The sequence below is a fragment of the Ornithodoros turicata genome, chromosome 6, assembly GCF_037126465.1.
Source record: "Ornithodoros turicata isolate Travis chromosome 6, ASM3712646v1, whole genome shotgun sequence".
In the NCBI taxonomy this organism is placed as follows: Eukaryota; Metazoa; Arthropoda; class Arachnida; order Ixodida; family Argasidae; genus Ornithodoros; species Ornithodoros turicata.
The window spans coordinates 58,471,284-58,492,406 of NC_088206.1; the positions used below are offsets into that span (position 1 = coordinate 58,471,284).

A 21,123-nucleotide genomic window follows, 5' to 3' on the forward strand; every position below is an offset into this window, starting at 1 on the left:
GATGGCTGCACCTTTGTAGCGAAAAACTTGTCCAATAGTACTCTCAACCTTCTGCTGCACGCACCTTGAGATTGGTTCATGCGATGGTAGAAATAGTAAGCCACTCCAATAAGTGCGAACTCTGCACCTGCTACAAGAGCTATTGCCCGTCCAAATAACGGTGACGGCTTAGGCTGCTTCCGCAACATGGGCCTCTTAAAAAAAAAAAACAGCAACGGCGGATCAGTGACTTCAAAACATCATCTTTCCTCTCTAGCAATTTCTAAACAAGGTTAGCATAATGTAGTCGTCAATCCCCAAATACTGCACAATGTGTCTTATACCATGCACCGAGGTCCACTGGTATGACCGGTATAGACGAAAAGATGGATCAAAACTGGTTTTTACGCCAGTGCTCGGCACAGAACAGAAACAGCACATGCGAACCTCCAAAGAGAGTGAAGAGACATCCCCCAACGTTGGACATCCAACATCATAATGTCATAATTCCACACATCTGAGTCACTCCCTCTGCCACCTCTACCCCAACGCCGTATTTATTATTTTCACTTCATTATTTACTAACAGATGCTAGTAACACATACATATGATCATTGATGATACGATATGATATGGGGTTACTGTTTCGAGTATGTTCGCCGCAGGCCGCAGCCGCAGTGTGGCGTGGGCGTGTGGCACGATCAGCGCAATCCAACCCAAGCCGTATTCAACGCTCGAGGCTCGAGCATCGAGCCATCGAGCTCCGAATCCTGAATCCATCCAGATCCACCCTTCCATCCACGAAGTGCAAGCATGCCGTATTTTTTTACCTTGCCTTGAACCTTTGAACGTTTAGTCGACAAACTCCTCAAACGAGATCGGAAACTATCTCTGACATTGCTTGTAAGACTGGTAATATGGTTTATCCGCGGTTCTAGAAGCGCGGACAATGTCGCTGTTCCCCGCATACGCTGCGAATACAGTAACATGCGAACAGAAAGCGACGGCCTCCTTCCCTGCGTACGGAGGGGAGACTTCGCACGATGCACCATCGGTTCAGAATAAAACTGACGATGGTAAGCGCTCGTCTGCTACCTATAAAGATTTGGAACGACAGAAGAATAATTTCATAAACGGTATCGTTGAAAGCAAGCTTGGCAGGAAACTAAGTGGCCTTTCACAGATAACTTATTTGAGCACAAGTGAAGTTTTCTTGCATCACTGCCGTTTTATTTGTTCTACAGTGCTTGCATACACAGTTGCACGCGCGATGAGATGCAATGCACTTGTTGAAAACTCACGGTTTCTCTTCTAAATTTTACTCTGTCTTCTTGTAGGTGAAGACCAGCCAGATTGGCTCAGAAACTCTAGTTATGACCCTAGCGTAGCACAGACTGAAAGGTACGCCCTCCCAGTGTTTCTCTAAGCTTTGCAATAAGAGCTAATCAAACATTGGTGTGAATGATCGAGGTGCAATGCCCTGCTTTCCCTTACCAATTTGGGCTTTAAAGGCGTCAAGGTTCCGTCGAAGTAAAGGTATCACCTCCAGAACATGAGCGAGCTATACAAGAAAGCTTGGAAGTGGCGTCGGAAAGGAAAACGGACGCTGCTGTCATCAACATATCTCCTCCTAGAGCTTCCAAGAAGAAAAAGCTTAAGAAAGAACATAAGAACAAAAAACGAAAAACAAGAGAAGACGTGCCTCGTCCACTTTACAGGTATGCTTTCCCATATCCGTAGTTCTTCTATGTTGTTTTGCATTGTACTTCACAAAATGTTTGTAAAGGTTGTTTTTTGCTTTAATGGAAAAACTGTTTAATTAGTATGTTCTTGCCTCACATGCCTGCACTACAGGAAGTTCCGTTTCTTGACTGGATTCAGCGGAGAAGAGCGTTACTTCGTGGACCCACGACCAGACCAAAGCCAACTTGCATTTGACACCCTACCGCACACACTGCGAGCTGTTCATCATCGTGGATGGCGCTGTGACGACATGCCAGAACTGCGTCGTCGGTGAGTATAATTTGCTCGCTATGAAGTAAAAAAGTGGTTATGGCCCTGCCAGGCGTATTCAGGACAATTTACATTAACCTTGCCCGTTCTGTCTGCGCTGGAAACATGCGATGTTGTTTAGCTGTTGTTTTTCTGCAGTTGGAACACTGCAGGATTACTGCCACTTTTATTTGAAATGCCTTCATCAATTTCTCCGTGTTCCATTTATCTTACTTCTCCTAGAAGCCAAAAAAACCCCTAAGAAAGACAATATTTACTCCTCAATAACACAGCAGCCACAAGCAGGTTGTTGCGCATATGCACATGCTTACTCGAAAGTGGTCCATTTCACTTCATGATATAGTTCCAGTATGCAAAACCCTTTTTGTTTGGCAGCCACAAAACAATGACATTAATGTCAATACTGTGACTCCAACAGTGCCAGCAGAACTGGTTGTACTACTTGTATAGACCTTTTTGGGTTTGGGGGTTTTATGTTTTTTCCAAATCCGGTTTCATTTCAGGAGATGTAAGTTGGGGTAAAATCTGGCTATATGAGTATTATATCATGGGGTTGAAAGTAAACAAAGGGCGTGTCTCACATTTCAAACAAGCACAAGGCCAGTGTGCCGAATTTGCATTTTTGCAAATCATTTTCTGGGATTATTTTGTTTCACCGTAAGTGACAATGATGTAAACCGAGTGTAAAAAGGGGTTTTACCAGGTTTAACTCTAAAACACGAGGCTGTATACTTGAAAAGCTCGTGAGAGAGATGGCACAGAGAACATTGTTCAGAGTGCAAGCTTCAACCAATGAGGAGCATGATCAACCAGAAGATGGAGTCACACATACTAGTGTGCAAGCAGCCTGTCAAAGAAGTGTGGGGTGTCCCCTTGGTGTAAATGCAGGTTGGAACATGTGACCGTTCCATGCCCAAAAGTACTAAAGTAAGCTAAAGTAGGTGCCCTAAAGTAAAGTATAGTATTGTAGTTTAGGCCACAAAGATTGTTTTATGGTTCTGACCTTGGTGAAATTGCTTCATTACTTGCTGATAATTACTTTCGGTTTAGTACAGGGTTGAAAACGCTTCGCTACTGGCACCGCAAGGCTCGCCAGTCTAAATGTGTCGCAAGTGCTGCAAGGCCAAGGATGAGCGCTTCCTCCACCAGACGAGGTCCTGACTACATTCCTGTCCAGTCCTCGTGTGCCGTAGATGAGTGTAGCACAGCTGTCGACCCCTTGGGGATTCACGACAAGGTCACTGTGGATTACCTGCAAGGTAACTGGAAAAGTATCAGAAGAGTATTAGATAATGGACATTAGCTGCATGCATCTTGTTTAGAGAGAAAGAAGTAGCGCTTGTCTCTTGTCGCTTCTGTCTGTCCGTCTCTAGTTTGAGCGCTTCACAGCAGGGACTAAAACCAAAACGAATTATCGGTTCGGTTATGGTTACGGTTCAGTGTCTGAACTCTCAAAGCGGTTTCGGTTGCGGGATTCGCCATTTTAATATTTGCGGTTACCAGTAACCAAACAGTTGAACTAGTACTTTTTTCGGTTTTCTCTAGGATGGTATATCTGCAGGCTGCGTGGATGTCGCAAAATGAGCTACAAAGTGCAAACGGGTAAAAATGAACATACATCTGTTGCAGGAAATTTTATTCGAAAAGCCTAGGAGTACTGCACTGCAATTATATATTAGCGAAAACGTCTTGAACTGTTTCCCCTTTACTTTGAGGAAAAGTGTAGCCATCGAAAAGTACAACACATCATATCTATGCAGGAAAACATGCTTTTGTAACGTACAGAAGTAACATAATAGATGTCAGAAGAGGCCGCCATAGGGAAGTTCGTACATCGTTCTCCATATACGGCAGGTTACAATGGATCATCATTATGTCCTCTAGAGTGTCTTCAGACAGGTTTCCTCTTTCTGGAAGCAAACAATGTGCAACACTTGGTATCTTTATCTCGGTTAATTTCCGATGGTGAATTGCGGTTGCGGTTCGTGAAAAAATTGGGGTTCCAAGCGCCTTTCGCTTCCGTTTCAGTTTCAGTCCCTGCTTCACAGTCTCCCTATGTAATACCAACAAGCCAAAAAAATCTACACTTCTGATGTTTAGAGAAGAACTTCACATTCTGATTAAAGTGGCACTAAACAGGTATAAAAGGTGCACATTTTATTTTATTTTTCTATTGTTGCTGTGCTACGTTACTACGTTACCAACAGTGAAAGTTTTCAAAAGATTATTGGTGCTAAGAAGCACAGAATCGCTGTAAACCAACGTCATATTCATTGCTCTATTGTTATGTGCACAAACATTAAAGAACCCTGTGTGGTCGAAATTATTCGCACAGTCCTACCCTGTGGCACTTGCAGCATGTAGCCAAGGCTCACACACCTTGCATGTAAATCTCCTCCCTGTTACAGTAGAATCTCAATGTTACGATCACGGATGGTTCAAATTATTTTCCGGTCCCAGTCGGAATGCCTATTCTTCCCACGTATTACGGTTCGGATGATAGGAATGCATTATCTTGCGTTTACGGATGATATGAACAAGCAGGAGGCGACAGAGTGAGCCGTGTAACGCAGCCGAGTGCCGCAGGAAAGGAAGGAGAGAGTCGCACGGATTATGCTGCTTGGGTTGTATGTATTATAGCCTCTCTCTGTAATACCGTATTTACTCACGTATAAGACGCACATTTTTTACCCAAAAACATTGTGCCATTGAGGGGGGGTGTTCAATACGCGGGGAACATTGGAGCCCAAGAACCCCGTATATGGAGATATCCATGGCGATCTCCCCGTAATCGAACATCACGATTCTCCCACATCAAATGATCTTCCGTTCTATCAAGCGTGGACGAAATACTCCTCAATGTCCGTCGCATTCGTTGTTCATGACTCTGGTGCCAGGTGCTCCCTCTCGTTGACTGTGTGATACGATTGCTATTAAAAGTCAGTTGCGACTAAAGTCAGGGTGCGTTTAAAGTGCGGGGAACAAAAAGGTACCAGCATTTTGGCGCTCAGGTTGGGGTGCATTCAATACGCGAGTGCGTGCAATATGCAAGTAAATGCGGTACAATGATACAAATGGCAAAATACTACGATGGTATTTAGTATTTCGTTTCATATTATGAAACAAAGCCATTCATGGACTCGGTACTGTAAAAGTAGTTATTTCTGGAATGCAAATTGCATGATTCCGCAAAATGATGGCAAAAAGGTATTCGAATCAATATTTTCCAAAGAAAGAGAAAGAAAAGAGCTTCCGACGTACATTTGGTATGAATGAAGTGACCCGTTGTGTGCAATTTATCGCAGAATTGCGACTCTCTTTGTGCACATTTAGCAGAATTCTGCAAAATTTCCACCTCTCGATATTGATTCCATCTCTGTTCCAATGTTGTTTTGTCATCCCGCACTAACTCTGTCCATGAATGTTGACGTCAAGTTAGTTGTAGGGTTGTAGGCCTTAAGCGTGAACCACACAAAACTGACTAAATTCTTTCTGAACTGAAATCGAGAGTGAACTTTTTTTTTTTCAGTGATTGCAGGTTTGGGCCAAATCCGGTACCGTAATTTCACGCGTATAAGCTGCACCACAGATAAGCCGCAGGACCGGTGTTTAGGAATGTTTTGAAAATTTTCGGGCAGATAAGCCACGGGCAATAGGACACGACTAATTTGTTCCAACAAAGGAGACCATAGAGAAGGCCACAAACCCTGTGGTCCATACTCTGAGGTCAGCATGGTGTACAACAAAGGAGGTCAGCTGTAGTGCTCTACCAAGATCATATTGTGCCCTTGTTGCGTGTGTTTCATGGATCGACGGGTCAGTGTCCTTCCACAAGACATGAATTACTGTCACCACTTTCATTAAAGCTGTCTGGGGGAAGACACCAGGAAGGTCAGTCTACTCGGAAGTTGGACGCGCTCCTGTCATGCATTGTTTGTGCATTGGCAGGGCGGTGCTGTTCCAGAGACACTGTTGGCCCTTTCGTTAAATCCGGCTTAAATCCGGCTTATGGGGAAAATACTAGAGAAAAAAATAGTAATCAGACGGTACGATTCACTGCTAGCGTGTCACTGTGAGGAAGGAATGCACTGGAGCATGTTCCATAAACTTTTGTACAGCACTGTACCAGTGACAGTGCACCACACAGTGGAACTTGCATGGCTGGTCCTGACAGGCAGCTTGACAGCGTATAAACTCTTTAATTCGGCCCTTTACCAACCTAAAGCCTTAATAAAAGTCTTTTTTGCCTTTGGTAACACCCCTTCTGTTCCGTACCTTTATTCATCAACATCTATCCTGGCCAAATGGGGACATCATCTGGACTGCCACTTTGTCATCACCGGCCATCAACGACCAGCGGGGCCACACCATATTCCCATTTTGTGCCTGACATGACGAATGAAATAGGGTTTTCGAGCCATGTCACCTCACTGTTCTTTTAAAGAGCCCTTTTAAAGCTTGGTTTATACAACTGGACAGAATGGAATTTCGTTTTTCTAGGGATAGGAGGGTGCAGCAACAATGACTCTGCGGCAGATGCAGTAGATGCAAGTTTGCCACTTAGTGCACTCCTTCTGTGCCCTGAAGCATCACAGAAGCAGAAGGAGCTCAAGGAAAGGTTGGAAGTAAACCCTGCTAGTGAGAAGGCTTGGCTAGACTTGGTGGCATTTCAGGATGAGTATGTTTCTGCAATGGAGGAAGCCTCAGGAATCGCAAGAACCCATGGGTTAGTGATGCCTTTTAGCACAACCTACAATGACCACAACCTACTAGATTATGACGACCATGTCATGGCACCCCTTCCCAGCGCCGCATTTGGAAGCTAGCGGTGGCGCTACTCATCGGCCCGGTTATTGCTTCCTCAATTTCTGCAATACTTTGTACTTCAGCTCTCCTTGGTATTTTTGTACAAACGGTGGATGTCCCATGACAGATGCTTCTTTCTAAAGTTGATTATCATCATCATTCTACACGTTTTCATAGGAGCTGTTGCTCTCGTCTGCTACGGTAGTTGTACGTCCGCTTCTGCGCGTTCAAAATTCAAATTTCCATTGTCCAATCATGACGTAGATCTCGCGGGTCGATGAGTAGCACTCCTAGCAGATAGTGCGGACGGGCTCCTCATAGGTGTTGCCAATTATGTCATGGTCGTAATTATGACGTGGTTATAATCTAGTAGGTCGTGACAATGACAGCCCACTGGGTGCAGTCTGATACAGCAGTATTTATGGTGGTAGTGCATGCTTGCTATGTGTGGCTTTTTGCACAGCATAATGTTTTTGCCACGGTATAAGTCTTTGAGAAGTGTAGAAACCTACTGGGAAACAAAATGTTGTGGGTTGCTTTAGCCAACTAATGGTACATGAACTCACTACAAACTGGCAGTGGTACTTATGAAGTTACTAAGAACTGATTGAAGAGAAACTAAAAATATATTGTAAATGAAAGAACTGATGTTCTGAGGCTGGAACAACATAGAAGCGACAAATACATACAAAGCCTCAAATTTCCATCCAAGCCTTGTAAATTTCCATCCGTAATTACATTGAAATAAACTTGATAAGCTGGATATACCTGTAACAATGAGAGGCTGATAATGGCATGTTAATTGAGTAGTATACAAAGGTGGTGGTGAAATTGTGCTGTTGAACAACAACACCAGCCAAGACAAGGAGAGTGCATATAAGTGCACTGTGAGGCATTGTGTTAGACAGTGACAAGCAAAAGCATTATTGCTAGCTAGCCTTGTGCATTGGGATTAAACCCTGTTAGGGTGGTAAGGCCCGTTTTACCCCCTGATTTGCATCATAGTCACTTGGGTAAAACCTGAATATCTCCGAAAATGGAACCTGCCAAAGTGCAAACTCACCCATATGGGCACTGGAGAACGGTAAACACTTCACACTCAGCACTGCAGCTCTCCATCTCATGGTAGAAGGGCAAGGGTGCAGGCGAGCTGGTACATTGTAAAAACAACGATAAAACCTGATACACGGAACAGAAAAATAACAACACGACATGACGAACATGTTGTGTTGTTATTTTTCTGTTCCGTGTCTCAGGTTTTATCGTAATTTTTTCTCTATCTCATGTTTGTTTGAAGTGCAAGAAGAGCATCTCTTATCTTTTCATGTGAAAATGTTCTATTTTGTGTGCTATTTCGCATGATAGTATCGCCTGATTTTACTCTGTTTTTGCAGTTTGTAACATAGAACCTAATTTTTACCCCAAGTTCTGCATCTTTGATTTTGAAGGAAGACTAAAAATGTGTACAGTGGTGCTGTGTTTTTGCAGTAGCATTGAATAATCTATAAATGATTTTTATTGTGAGAGCAGCACAGAATGACTCACAGAGTGTAATTCACAGTAAGAACAACCTCACTTGCGTCATTTAATTACCGCAGGCGCGCTCGTGCAATTCGAGAGAAGAAACTGGCTGTACTGGAGCAAGCTCTTTTGCGCACCCATGGTTCTGTTTCCCTACATTTACAAAAAATTCAAGTAAGGCTCTCTCACAGTTCAATTCAGTTCAATTCAATATTTATTTTCCTTTCGGTTGGAAGGGGAAGCAAAACGCCGAGGAGGCTTGACTAAGGCTCCCCTCCCAATGTTCACCGTACAGCAACAGTACAAAATGACAGAGTAACAATACAAAAAAACAATATAAATTAACAGACTTTGTAATACAAAAAAAATACAAAATGGAATACAAAAAGCAATATTCAAATTAACAGATTATTAACAATATACAAATTAACAGACTTTGTCGAAATCTAGCTTTCATTCCTGTAGACTGTTCCAACATTGTCGTCGACTCAATTTCTTGTGCAGCTTTTAGCAGAGAATTTGTTCACCACACCATTTGCAGGTCTTGCTAGAATGCGGAGAAGAAGCTCAAGCGCACCTCGCGTGGAACGAGCTCTTACGAGTTCATCCGGGAAATTCACGTCTGTGGCTGGAGCATGCCCGTTTCCTTCAGGTAACGGAAACAAGAACAATTACTTACTGTCACCGTCAGATTTTTCGGATTCAGCGGTGGTCGCGCAAAAGCCCGAATAATCGAGCAGTCCGAAAAAAAAAAAAAGAATTTCGCTTCAAAGTCAACTTTACTAAGCACAAGTAGGCTGGAAAAATTTGTTGATACTTTCCTAACGGACTTCCAGCTCTGCCTGATAACATCAGCTTCTATTTCCCGAAGTGACATTTCGTCACTGTCACTATTCTGCAAGTCTGTCTTTAGGTTATGCTCGCTTTACAGCACTGTCGCGCGACTGGTGGGCGGACAGCGGTGCTGGGCCTCAGTCTGAAATATCGAGTGAAGGGGCTGTATGGTGTCCGAAATTTTGGACGTTCTTATACATCAACTCTATGGGGCCCGTGGCCGTTCCGCGAATGAGGCCGAATAATCGAGCATGTCCGAAAAATAGGTTGGTGACTCTCGTTGTATCTTTCTGTGTTTCTTGACATACCAAACTATTCGAGGGAACTCATTTTTCGGGTCGCTAAACGTTGGCCTTGGCTAGCATACTGCAACATTCAAGCCACTGGGAAGGGTTTCCCCTCTGTCTTGGTCAGTTTGAATGCTGCCGCTGTGCTTCAAAGAGCAGGGTGCAGCCGACCAGCATTGGCCATGATGCCCTCGTCCAAAGTGTTAGTGATCCATTAGTGACGGCATTAGGGTTAGGGTAAACGTTGTACAAGTACTATTTGTTCTGAGCAACAATTTTCCTGAGTATACCATACTGCCTATGCTGTGCCCTCTTCCTTTTTCATCAAAGAAAACTTCTTTGGGTGTGCTAGCTTGCAAGACTTGTGCCATACTGGTCTCCATTGCTGTATTGCAACATACCGGAAAATGTGCATTACAAATGGTCGGTATGCGGATCTCTCTTGGGACTTCATGAGTGTAATCACCACACCAGCACTGCAGTGAATTGAAATTTGAAATGTAAGTGAAATGTATTTTGTTTCCAGGCAGAAACAACATTGTCAGGCTTCGAGTTTTCTGCAGCATCGAAGGCTTACATTCGAGCCATTTCATCCTTCAGGGACATGCTGGAGGGGAAGCGTGGAACACAGAGATCCCCTCGTGAAGTTGAAAGTCGGCTTATTGGTGAGAACTCTTTGCCCTACTGTCTGAATGCCATGTTGCCAAAAAGCAGAAGGGCATTATGCTTAGGGCCCTCAGTTTTCGGGTAAAACCCGATAAAGCCCGTTTTTACCCCCCCCCCCCCCCCCCGATTTACATCAAAATAGTTCGGGTTTAACCCGATAAAACCCGTAAACCGGGCTTGCGAAAGTGGAAACCAAGGATTTGAACCGCACACGCGCGAACTACGGCAATCGCGCGACCGCTCCCGACTTGCTCCCGACCGCGCCGCGTCAACAAAACCCGTCGGATTTGGATTTGTGGACGCTTGCATGCAGGTCCGACTTCTAGCGTGAAAAATGTTCCTTTGGTAGGCATCACCATTTGAAAGTTGGCTTCACCTAACACTTTCGTGTATTGCGGTCAAGCCCACTTCAACGAATGCTTAGTGTTGTACGTTTGTAGATTTAGCGGAACTTTTCGATTCATTTATTTGTGTTACGGGAAAGCTATCTTTAACTTATGACATCATACACTTTGTTTAGTGATATATTAGGTTAGGTTAGTGCGGCTGTGGCAGCTTGCCTCGCACTCCCAACTCCATTGTCGAAGCGGCCATGGCCCTATTAATCTAACCTAACTTCACTAAGCTTACCTAAGACATCATCAACTTGGTTAGTTTAGTGATAAGTTAGATTAATTGGGCCATGGCAGCTTCCCTTATCCCTCAAAATCCGTTTCAATAATGAGGTGAAGCCGCCTTGCAGAATGGCAATGCCAACCAAAGTAATACCCTGGTTTCGTACCAAAAATGCCCTGTGTTTTTCACACCCAAAGAAATGTAGTCTGCTACATGAAAGCTTGTGTCAGTAAGTAAGTTGAAAACTTCAGTGTTGGATTTTTGTACTGTTAGTGCTTTCCGTGGACGTCGACGAGACCCTTTCTTTTGCTGTTACCAAAAATAGTAATCAGGAAAAGAATCAGAATAAAAGGAATAAAAAAAGGAATCAGGAAAATCACGCTAAACAGTGAAAAAACAGAGTTAAGCAACGCTCGGCGTTCCTTGAAGTGGGTTTGCACGCAATACACGGAAGTGTTAGGTGAAGCCAACTTTCAGATCTTGTAGGGAGTATCTTGTATCAGCAAAGTATGCGGAGTAGTAAAGAGGATGCAGCAACAGCCAACGATATACGAGGCATACCAACGTGAGCGCGAGCATGCTCTCAACGCTCATCGATGGATGATGCTTTACTGAACATGCAACTTATTCTTTTTATACACAGGGGCCAGTGCAAGCCTTAGTGGTTATACAGTGAATTATCTACCAGTCTCTTAATAAATATTCTTTCACTTAATTTCAACACTCCACAGACCAACTGCTGTGGCGTCGCTCATGATCTCAGTTGTCTCGCGACGTAAACCCCCAATTATTAATTAATTAATTTCAACATATAAAAGTATCTATTTTTTTTCACCCGAAAATACATCACTTCTCAGTATATCACCCGATTTTACCCTGTTTGGCAGATCCTGATTTTCAACCCGATATTTACCCCCCGATTTTCACAAAAAATAAAACCCGAAAACTGAGGGCCCTAATTATGCTGTGTTATTAAGATAAAGTAAAAGGTTTATAATGCAACTACAATTAAAATTAATGAAATGGTGTCTGTGAGCTGTACATTAAAGTGTAAGTAAGTGTAAGATGTACAGTAAACTGTACATTGGAGGATGTATTGTGTGCTCAAAACTTTATGTAAATCTCAAATTGGTCCTGCTCTTTGTGTATAAATTGTGAATACTACAAAAATACTGCCCTCGTAACATTTCCAGTGTCCTATACCATTTGCTGTGTGTCATGAGTATGCATGCGTGCATACCGTATTTGCACGATTACAAGCTGAGTCTTTTTTTTTTTTAATGGCGCCCCGAAAATGGGGGGTCATCTTGCAATCGAAACCATACCTGTTGGTGAATCATTGATGTGGGTAAAAGCGCTAAAACTGGAAGGGACGAAACACAGACACTGAGAGCAATCTTTCATAACAGTGAATTTCACTTTCAAGCAGTGAATAAAAAGTTTAAAGTTTGCAAGCAGTGTCTTGTGTTTCGTCCCTCTCCGTTTTAGCGCTTTTGCCCACATCAGTAAGTGGGGGAGAGCGAAACGCGAGCCCACGTATCTTACTTCTCCCTCATTTGTCAGCTGTGTCTCGTGTCTTTCGGTGCTAGTTGCATTTCGCGTTTGCAAGTGTGTTTCGTGATGGCCCCAAAGTGTGTTTTCTACTCTGCCACATTCAAGTGGAAAGTGATCGAAGCAGCTGAAGCCACGAACAGCAAAGTTCAACTTGGGCAGCGTTTCGGGGTTTCCAAGGCAAACATACGAAGATGGCTTGGGCACTGGAAAGATATCTTCGATAGGAAGACCCTTCCAAAGAAAGAACAGTTTCCCCGGGGCGCCATCATTAGGTGCAATGAAAAAGGATGGATAACTTCCGACCTCTTCGGCGAATGGCTGAAGTTGGTGTGGTTTTCGCCATCTGGGGAGCATGCTGTGCCGTCACTTAATGTTGGTGGGGGACTCTTTTATAGGTCACATGAGTGAACGCAGCAAGGAGTTGTTCCAGGCAAATGGCAGTGATCTTGTAGTCATTCCCGGCTGTATGATATCGCAGACTTCGCAATTAACGAGCCTGCTATAGAATATCCTCAGTTTGTACTGCCGTGTACATTGCGTGTTCCTTCTGCACATTCCAGTGTGTCGTTTGGCATGAAATGCAGCCCAGGACGATCCATGAACTTTCAGAAACTAACAAATTTCCCCTAACGTGCATCACATCTTTACAGGAAATATCAGCATCATGTTGCGAAACCAAATCAAGAAGGAGAGAGGGGGAAATGCTGTCAAGTTTTGTCAATAAACGTGTTGACCGGCTCCTTTTTTTGTGTCCTGTCCGCGTGCAGAAGCTGCCGAATTACTGATATTTCTATCAGCATGCATACCGATGTCTATACTGATGTAATATCGATATTCGTATTGATGTGGATATCGATATTTTAAAAGTATCAATAATATCGCAGGCATAAAATATCGATAATATCGATAAGAATATCGACATCGTTCCATCCCTAGTGACAATACACAGCAGAGTGAAAATATTTTGCATAGTGGCTCCTGCGTGACAGCTTGATGAATGAAACAGGGTTTTGAGCTATGGTAAATGGCTTTTCTTCTTTTTCCCCCGGTACGTATCACTCAATTTCTCCAAACGATTTTCAAAACATACAGAACCCCAAGGGCCCCGGCATGGATACAGTTCCTACATTCGCGATTTGAGATGCTACCACTGCTGCACTTGTTCCTCTGCTTTGTGTTTTACATTCCTTCATGCTTCTCTGGTATTTATGATCTTGCAGAAGTGCTGTTTGAGTACTGCATGTTCCTCTGCCAGTGTGGCCTCTGGGAGCGTGCTGTAGGGACCTATCAAGCACTGCTAGAACTAAACCTACGTGCACCATCGCAGCTCGAATCTCACTTACCCTTTGACCAATGGCTTGCACTCCTGGAGCCATTCTGGGACAGCGGAGCTCCTCGCCTTGGAGAAGAAGGTTCGAAAGGATGGGCTTATGCGTTACAAGCAAAGGAAGAACTGTTACATCGACCTGCAGAGGGCCAGGCAAAGCTTGAAGGTGAGGATGCTGATTTTACAACCATGGATTGCATTGGGCTGGTATGCTCCACCAAGCAATTGCTGAAGGAAGATAGAACATTTTGTGTCTGTTTTTTGGAACTACCTGTTGTGCTACCTGTTTCCTGAACAATTCTGAAAAGAGGATATGGAATTTGAACCTGCCTTCAACTTCCGAGTAAGCCTTGAGGAAGAGCGGCAAAGCTCAAGAAGCCACCAAGTTGATGGTGTCCGGAAGAGTTCTTGTTGTAAAAGCATTCCCTTAGATGGTGCCACCATAACGGCACCTTGCATATTGCTTAGGATTATTGACAACAGATGCTGATAGCTGCCCATTACTTTCTGAGTATTTTGGGGTATATTTAGGTGAAAAAATGAGAACGTTGTGATAGTTCTTTTTGTGTGTGTGCATGTGTGAGTATGGAAACTTGAAATCTTGGAGTAGCAACTGTTGAACAAGAGAGTCAGTTCAGTTGCCAGTTGTTGCCAGTTGTTCAGTCAGTTGTTTTGGCCACTTGTTCAGTCAGAGACAGTTGCTGCTTGCGTCGATCCCGTTGTATGAATGTGTGTATGAGTGAGCAAAAATGTAAGGGTGAAAGGAGGATGAGTGAGAAAGAGTGGCTGGTTTGTCCCTTCAGATGACACACCCTTGGAAGTCGCTGAGGAGGTGTGTTAGCTTAGCTCAATTGGTAGAGCCCTGGACCGGCAATCCAGAAGATATGAGTTCGAGTCCTACAACTGGCTAACCTTTTCAGTGACTTTCTTCTTTCATCGTTAATTTCTTAGGCAATTTGAGGCTTTGTATGTATTTGTCCTTTCTATGTTGTTCCAGCCTCAGAACATCAGTTCTCTCATGTGCTCTAAATTCGTGGAAATTCAAGCGGGAAAACTTCCAGTACGCTAAATTTGGGGAGAAATCGGACTCAGTCACTCTAAGTAATGGAGCTGGTTCGGTACAAACGGTGATGTAACTGCGTTTGCTGCCAAACAAGTTAGTGTGTATTCTTACGGACGTCTCAGTGAGGGCAAATCTGCCGGGTAAAGATCTGGTTTCACCCTAAACAGGCAACCTTCAATTCGCGGAAGAATCACATTAAATCCCAAACCTTCAGGATCTGAAGATATCGAATCATTGAACGACCATTATAGCATTAACCTCTCCTTCCAGAACGCATGCAAAACGAAGAAGACGACATCATAAATGCGCGTCGCAGCCTGTGCGAAACGTGGCTCCAGATAGAGTCGTTGCGCGATCTCTGTCACTGGCTCCCGTTTAGACCAGACCTGAGCGGCACATCAGAGGAAGTCACGTGCGAAGATCCGGACAGAATGGTGCTTTTCGAAGACATCAGCCAAGCTTTGTTTCGACTGCGCAGTATGGAGTCCAAGTTCTCGTTGCTGCGCTCCTTCATTGACCTCCTCCTCGGACCCAAATCAAATGTCTCGGGGTCGGGCCTCATTCAGGCAAACTGCTTTGAGCGCCTTCCGGGAACTGACCCCAAGTCCGCTCAGCAGCTCTCCGATACCCTAGCGTTTCCTGCGGGCTGGGAAGTGCGACGTGGGGTACTGGACTTTGCAGAAGAGGTGCTCAGGCAGTGTAGCGGGCTCTTTGACTCTGAACAGCTGAAGTGGGGTGTGGGGGCGCTTCGAATACGGCTCGCGCAGCAAGCGACAGAGTGGGGTACTAAGCGGAGGAAAAAAGTGGCCAAGTCCGTTCTGTCGGAACACGAACGAAATCTGGACCTGTGGACGCAGTATGGACTCCTGCTTGCCGATCTTGGTGTTCCTGAAGAAGCTGTGTCTGTTTTGGAAAAGACACTTGACATGGTAAGTAGCCGAAATAAGTTGCATGCAGGGAAGGATAACGGACGTATTTTCGTAACAGTTTTCATTTTTGTTACTGCTATATATTCGTTTCCGTTACTGTTTCCGGTAATGGAACGGCTGTTACAGAGCTGCGGGGGGACAGCCCGTCCAGCTCTGTCAACACCCTGTTTTGCCTAAGTGCTGCTTCGGTGTCACGCGTGCACATTACACAAGTAATTTTACGTCGTTGGGTGTGCACATCTTCCACGATTTTTAAAGAAATGTAGTAACATGTCTTCAGTCAGTCTTCTGTCTTCAGTGACTCTGACCCCAGCAACCCAAGATGAGTGTAACTTTTATCCAATGTCTCATTCATGGGCGGGTGCTCTCAGTAATAAACAATATTGCCATAGCCACGGTGAAATGAAGAAAATAAGAAATCGTATGCTGTCATCCTCGTGCTATGGTGCAGTAGAGTGCGTGGAGCCTATGTTGTGTAAGTTTCATGTCTTGATGTCATGTAGGTAGCTAATGACACGAGTAGGTAAGAGAGTGATGCACCCTCGATATCGAATATTGCGCTTTGTTTCCATGCTGTCGTGTACTATTTAGAGCATTACAGGGTATGGAGTCATCAAAATACAAAAATAAAATGAAAAGTCACTGAAATGTCATCGCAGAACCGTAGTAGCAATTACCCGAATTCATTAGCAGACGATAATTTTCGTTTCCATTTCTGTTTCCGGTAATGGAGGACAGCGGTATGCGTTTCCGTTTCCGTTATCGTTACCATCTCCAATTTCGGTAATATACCGTTTCTGTTTCTGTTACCATTACCTTTACCGTTACCCTTCCCTGGTTGCATGCTCGTACCTAGACCAGTAGTGTTTTCTGGTCTTATGTGTTTTCCAAATTGCCAGGCAGAAGCCGAGTTTTATGTTGGAACCTGTAAAACGAGGGTAAAACCAGGTGATATCACAAAAAAGATAAGGTTTTCCAGTAAAATAGAAAATAAGCGAAAGAAAGCTCCGAGTGCAAAGCCTTTGGTGCTTGCAGGTTGGGACAAAAGTTTACGGAACACGCGAGCGGCATACTTTTTCTTGGGTGCGACACCCTAGCGGCTGGCGGAAGCGGGTGAGTTCACTGTTTCGCAGGGGTGGAAGGGTGCTCTGTTAGAGACACACAGCGGTAGCTTCCACTTCCCAGACATACCCAAGCGACACCGGACTACAACTACTACTGTGTGGCTAACAGCGCACACTTCCACCCCTCCGAAGCAGTGAACTCAGCCGCTTCCGTCGTCCGCTAGGGTGTTGCACCGAAGAAAAAGTATGCCACTCGCGTGTTTCGTAAACTTTTGTCCGAACCTGTACCTCTACAAGTGGCTGAGTTTGGGCTTTGGCAAGTTCATTTCTCTGGGTTTTCCAGGTTTTATCGGAAGTGTTTGGCATTGTGTTTAGACAATGACAAGCAAAGGTGGCACAGGTACAACATTGTGCATTAGGGTTAAAACCTGGGAAGACCAATTTAAACCCCACAACTTGCATCATTGTCACTTTGAGTCGAAAGTGTAGAACCACAAAAATGGAACTTGCCAAAGTTCAAGTTCTACCACCCATACAGGAACTGGAGAACGCTGAACACTTTGCATTCGGCACTCCATCTTGTGTTCATCTGTTCTTTTTTTCACATGAACGTCTGCTATGTCACATGATTTTACTCTGTTTTTTTTGCAGTTTTTAACATAGAACCCTAATTTTATGCCAAATTTGGGAAAACCGTACAATCCAATAACACAAGGATACATATTACTTAGCATTCTGTATCATTTCCGTTAAAGCGAACAAAAAAAAACATAAAAAATGTGTAAACCAGTGCTGTATTTTTGCAGTTGTATCGAATTATTTATAAATAATTTTTTTAATGTGAGAGTAGCACGGAATTACACACACAGTGTAATTCATAGTATGAGCACGTAACAGCACTTATCCTATTTAATGCTAGCGTGTGGCTATCCTTGCGTTTGCTGACCAAGAGCGAGGGATGCTCTGAGCCTTCTGGATGTGGGCCAATAGGAGGACGCTGAGGGTTGGCACTTCCTCTGCTCCCGCCTAAAGGATGGCGCAGCGTTACCGTTGTTTCGTGGGTCGCAAGGCTTCTGCGATGGCGCACCAATCTAACCAACGCAAGCAAAGCAAACGCAAGGATAGTCGAACGTTGTTACTGGGTTGGCCACGCCTTTGAACCATAGAACCTTCAGTCTCAGCAGTGAGGTCAAAAGTGTGCGCCGTGACACTTTTGGCTCATTGGTGATCAAAGCAAAATTATGTTTCCGCTGGACTTGTTGATATAGCAGCAGCAGTATGGTGGCCTTGCTCAGTTGCACTTCTGAGTAACACATGCCCTGTCCTGTTGTTTCAGATTTCAATGCCAGGTGTTTTATCCCTGTGTCAAGGGGACGTTTGGCTCCTGGTAGCAACGTACCTGGACCTCCTCCTGGGAGTGCACGACTGGTGGGACAGCTCAGTCAATCTCACATTCACTGAGCGTTCCAAAGAGAAAGCCATGAGAACTCTTTCGTGGATTGAGTCAAACAAGCGCTTTGCTACTGTGATCTTAGACAACTTGAGTCCTCCGCTTTTACTCAGAGCAGCCACAGTGTGTGAGGGAATGGCAACAGATGTGCAGCGAACTCATGGACAGCTACGGGTGTCACTGTGGATGGCGTACATTGTATCAGGGTTTGAAGCAGCAGCAGCACTCGTAAATGGATGGGTGAAGGAAGCACAGTCAAAGGTAGAAGGGCTCAGGTAAAGGTGAAGTTTTGTACTACTCAGTCAGGCATCACTATAGCTTCTTTCTTTCCCAATTTGTGAAGTTCGTGTCCTCCTTGGTTGGACCTCAAATAAGGAGAAAATAAGTTTGAGGTGGACCACGTGCATTTCAGAATGATAAAAAGGACTGCCAGGTACACAAAACACGAATAAAAATTGGGACCAGTGTAACACGTTCACGTGCAGCACCCCTAGCGGGCTGAGCAGTACGTTTAACATCCCCGGTGGAATGGTGGACCCGGTGTCCCTTGCCTGCCATAAGGTGTTTGGCAGCTGGGTTGTCGAAGATCAGGACCGATGCGGAAGGTCAGGCGGGAAGATGGAGCGGGCTTGATTCCTGGACCGCTAGTGTAGGAGATGCAGGTGGTGCAGTTCTTCTTCAGACGCTGTTCTTCATTACAAAGTCACGCGATGAACAGCTACCTCGGAGTGGACCCCTGATCACCACCCAAGCCGAGAACTTTGCAGCAAGATCGGGCATGGAAGCCCTCAAAGCACCGGAAGGCTAGTTTGCCCGGTTTAAAGAATGTGCGTACGTTAAAGAACCGTGCGTACGTCGCATGGCGTTCAAGACGGAGCTTACAGAGCATTGTTGGGACACGGGGCATTGTTTTGACTTCGACAACGCGGTGACCTTGACTCGAGAACACCCAGAAAGCTTCTAGAGTCTTGGCACATACGTGGTGACCCCTCAGTTTGTAACAAAAACCGTGGCCCTCTCCCCGAACAATACTCCCATCTCCTTAAATAGCGACCGGTTGTGTAATCTCTCATTCAGTTTGGCACTGATGATGTCTGTCGCATGACGGACGAGACGTCTGAGTAAACTTTGTTATTTTGTTATGTTAAGTCGGAGTTTCTCTACTTTTTTGTCCAGTTATAATATATTCTGTGAGTAATGTTGCGTTATATGTTAACATTTTATGCAGATGTAGCCTCGAGGAGGTACACAACGCATATCTGAAGGTGTGCACCTTCCATGTGCGTTGGGGCGGCTGCCCTTCTGTTCGCCCCCTGGTGTCTGAGTTGCACCGTGCTGTTGCGGACGTTCCTCACAGCGCTCGGCTACTTTGGCTCTTGGTCTCTCGTGAGAAAGGTGCACTTGGTGCACTGCATACCAGGAGGTACAGAACAGCCACGCTCGATTATGAAGTTTTATTCCAACATGTTGCACTGTGTAGGCTCCTTGAAGAGCTGGAACATGAGCACAATTCCCCTGTTGCTTGGATAGTTGGGATCTGCTTTGAGCTGGAGCGCTTTCGACTGCTGAGCGACTGCCTCGTGCCAGGTACGGTTAAGTTCCAGATGTTCTTTAGCTCTCGAAGTCGATTGTCTTCACGCACCTTTCTCTATGTTAACATGTCACGACCATGTCATAGGCAGCCCTTCCCAGCGCCGCATTTGGAAGCTAGCGGTGGCGCTACTCAATGGTCCGGTTATTGCTTCCTCAATTTCTGCAATACTTTGTACTTCAGCTTTCCTTAGTATTTTTGTACAAGTGGTGGATGTCCCACGAGAGGTGCTTCTTTCTGAAGTTGATTATCATCATCATCCTACAGGTTTTCATGGGGCTGTTGCTGTCGTCTGCTACGGTAGTTGTACGTCCGCCTCTGCGCGTTCAAAATTCAAATTTCCATTGTCCAATCATGACGTAGATCTCTCGGGCCGATGAGTAGCGGATCGTGCGGACGGGCTCCTCATAGGGGCTGCCGATTATGACACGGTCGTTATATAATCTAGTAGGTCGTGGTTCAAACGCGTTGTATTGCAGAAGCTGGATTCACACTGCCCCAGTGTGGCAACCATGTTCGCAGAGTGTTTGAGCGTGCCCTGGAGTCTGTTTCACATCGACGTTGCCCTCTTTTATGGAGACTCTACATTGAAATGGAGGTACTTTTACCCTTCCCTTGTTCCTCTTTTTCACTTCTCATTGGTCATGTTGCATCAAGAGCATGACCTACTACACATATAATTGATGAATGCAAATATCAATCATATCCTTTACAATTAATAATCTGAATCACATTATTTGCACGCTTCTCGGGACTCTTAGGTGAGGTATGGGACTCGAGACTCAGCAAAAGCTATATTTTACCGTGCCTTGCAGAGCTGCCCCTGGGCTAAGGTGAGACAAAGGATCATAGTCTGAGTACGCTGATTAAATTGACTGATGTGATATGCAGGTGTTGTACATAGATGGTGTTCGCAACTTTCCGGAGTGCCTTCAGGAGGTTGCTGACATGTTGCTCGAAAAAGGCCTCAGACTGCGAGCTCCTATTGAAGAGGTGCAGTTGCTGTTAGATCATACCAGTAAGGATGACTCACAGGACCAGCAAGAGGATAGCTCTCCTGCCAAAGAGGACTCTAGTGTCATTGATGGTACATGAATTAAAGTGTTACATTATCAATGAATTACGTAACATTGTAGTTTCGAGCACGAAGCTAATAGTGCTAGGCACAGGGGGTTGGCGATGCTTTTAGGGAATGTGCGAGGCCAGCCCAATGGGACGATAGCTGTTGCTTTGTCCGTGGCTGTCATGTCTGTCTGTTGTCGTCCCTCAATCTCAAAGAATGTCACTGTGTCCGTATTATCACCAGATGACTCGCATCGTGCTTTCATGTTGAATGTTGTTTCACATCACCACGATGGTTGGTCTGCATATTTGAATTTTCCAACCTGAGGAATCTTTCATAGAAAGGCAAACTCATTGGCAGA

The 21,123-nt window shown here is 44.8% G+C and overlaps 1 protein-coding gene across 1 annotated transcript; it reads left to right on the forward strand.

Annotated features, from left to right (window-relative positions):
* Positions 1 to 696: 696 nt before the first annotated feature.
* On the forward strand, positions 697 to 20,815 carry LOC135396804 (nuclear exosome regulator NRDE2-like). Its single transcript, XM_064627992.1, has 17 exons — positions 697 to 1,055; positions 1,317 to 1,380; positions 1,491 to 1,697; positions 1,834 to 1,992; positions 3,043 to 3,251; positions 6,493 to 6,718; positions 8,397 to 8,493; positions 8,861 to 8,971; positions 9,967 to 10,105; positions 13,496 to 13,768; positions 14,936 to 15,594; positions 17,995 to 18,383; positions 19,337 to 19,531; positions 19,589 to 19,695; positions 20,179 to 20,297; positions 20,461 to 20,532; positions 20,591 to 20,815. Exons 1-17 carry the CDS (start codon positions 929 to 931, stop codon positions 20,792 to 20,794), a joined length of 3,357 nt encoding a protein of 1,118 aa, XP_064484062.1. The 5' UTR covers positions 697 to 928; the 3' UTR covers positions 20,795 to 20,815.
* The last annotated feature ends 308 nt before the right edge of the window (positions 20,816 to 21,123 follow it).

Bases quoted from the DNA above. Each gene is read 5' to 3' on its own strand.
- LOC135396804 (XM_064627992.1), top strand. From the start codon at position 929: ATGTCGCTGTTCCCCGCATACGCTGCGAATACAGTAACATGCGAACAG. The intron at 1,381-1,490 runs GTACGCCCTCCC...TGGGCTTTAAAG, and splicing joins AGCGTAGCACAGACTGAAAG to GCGTCAAGGTTCCGTCGAAG. The intron at 19,696-20,178 runs GTACGGTTAAGT...GTTGTATTGCAG, and splicing joins GAGCGACTGCCTCGTGCCAG to AAGCTGGATTCACACTGCCC.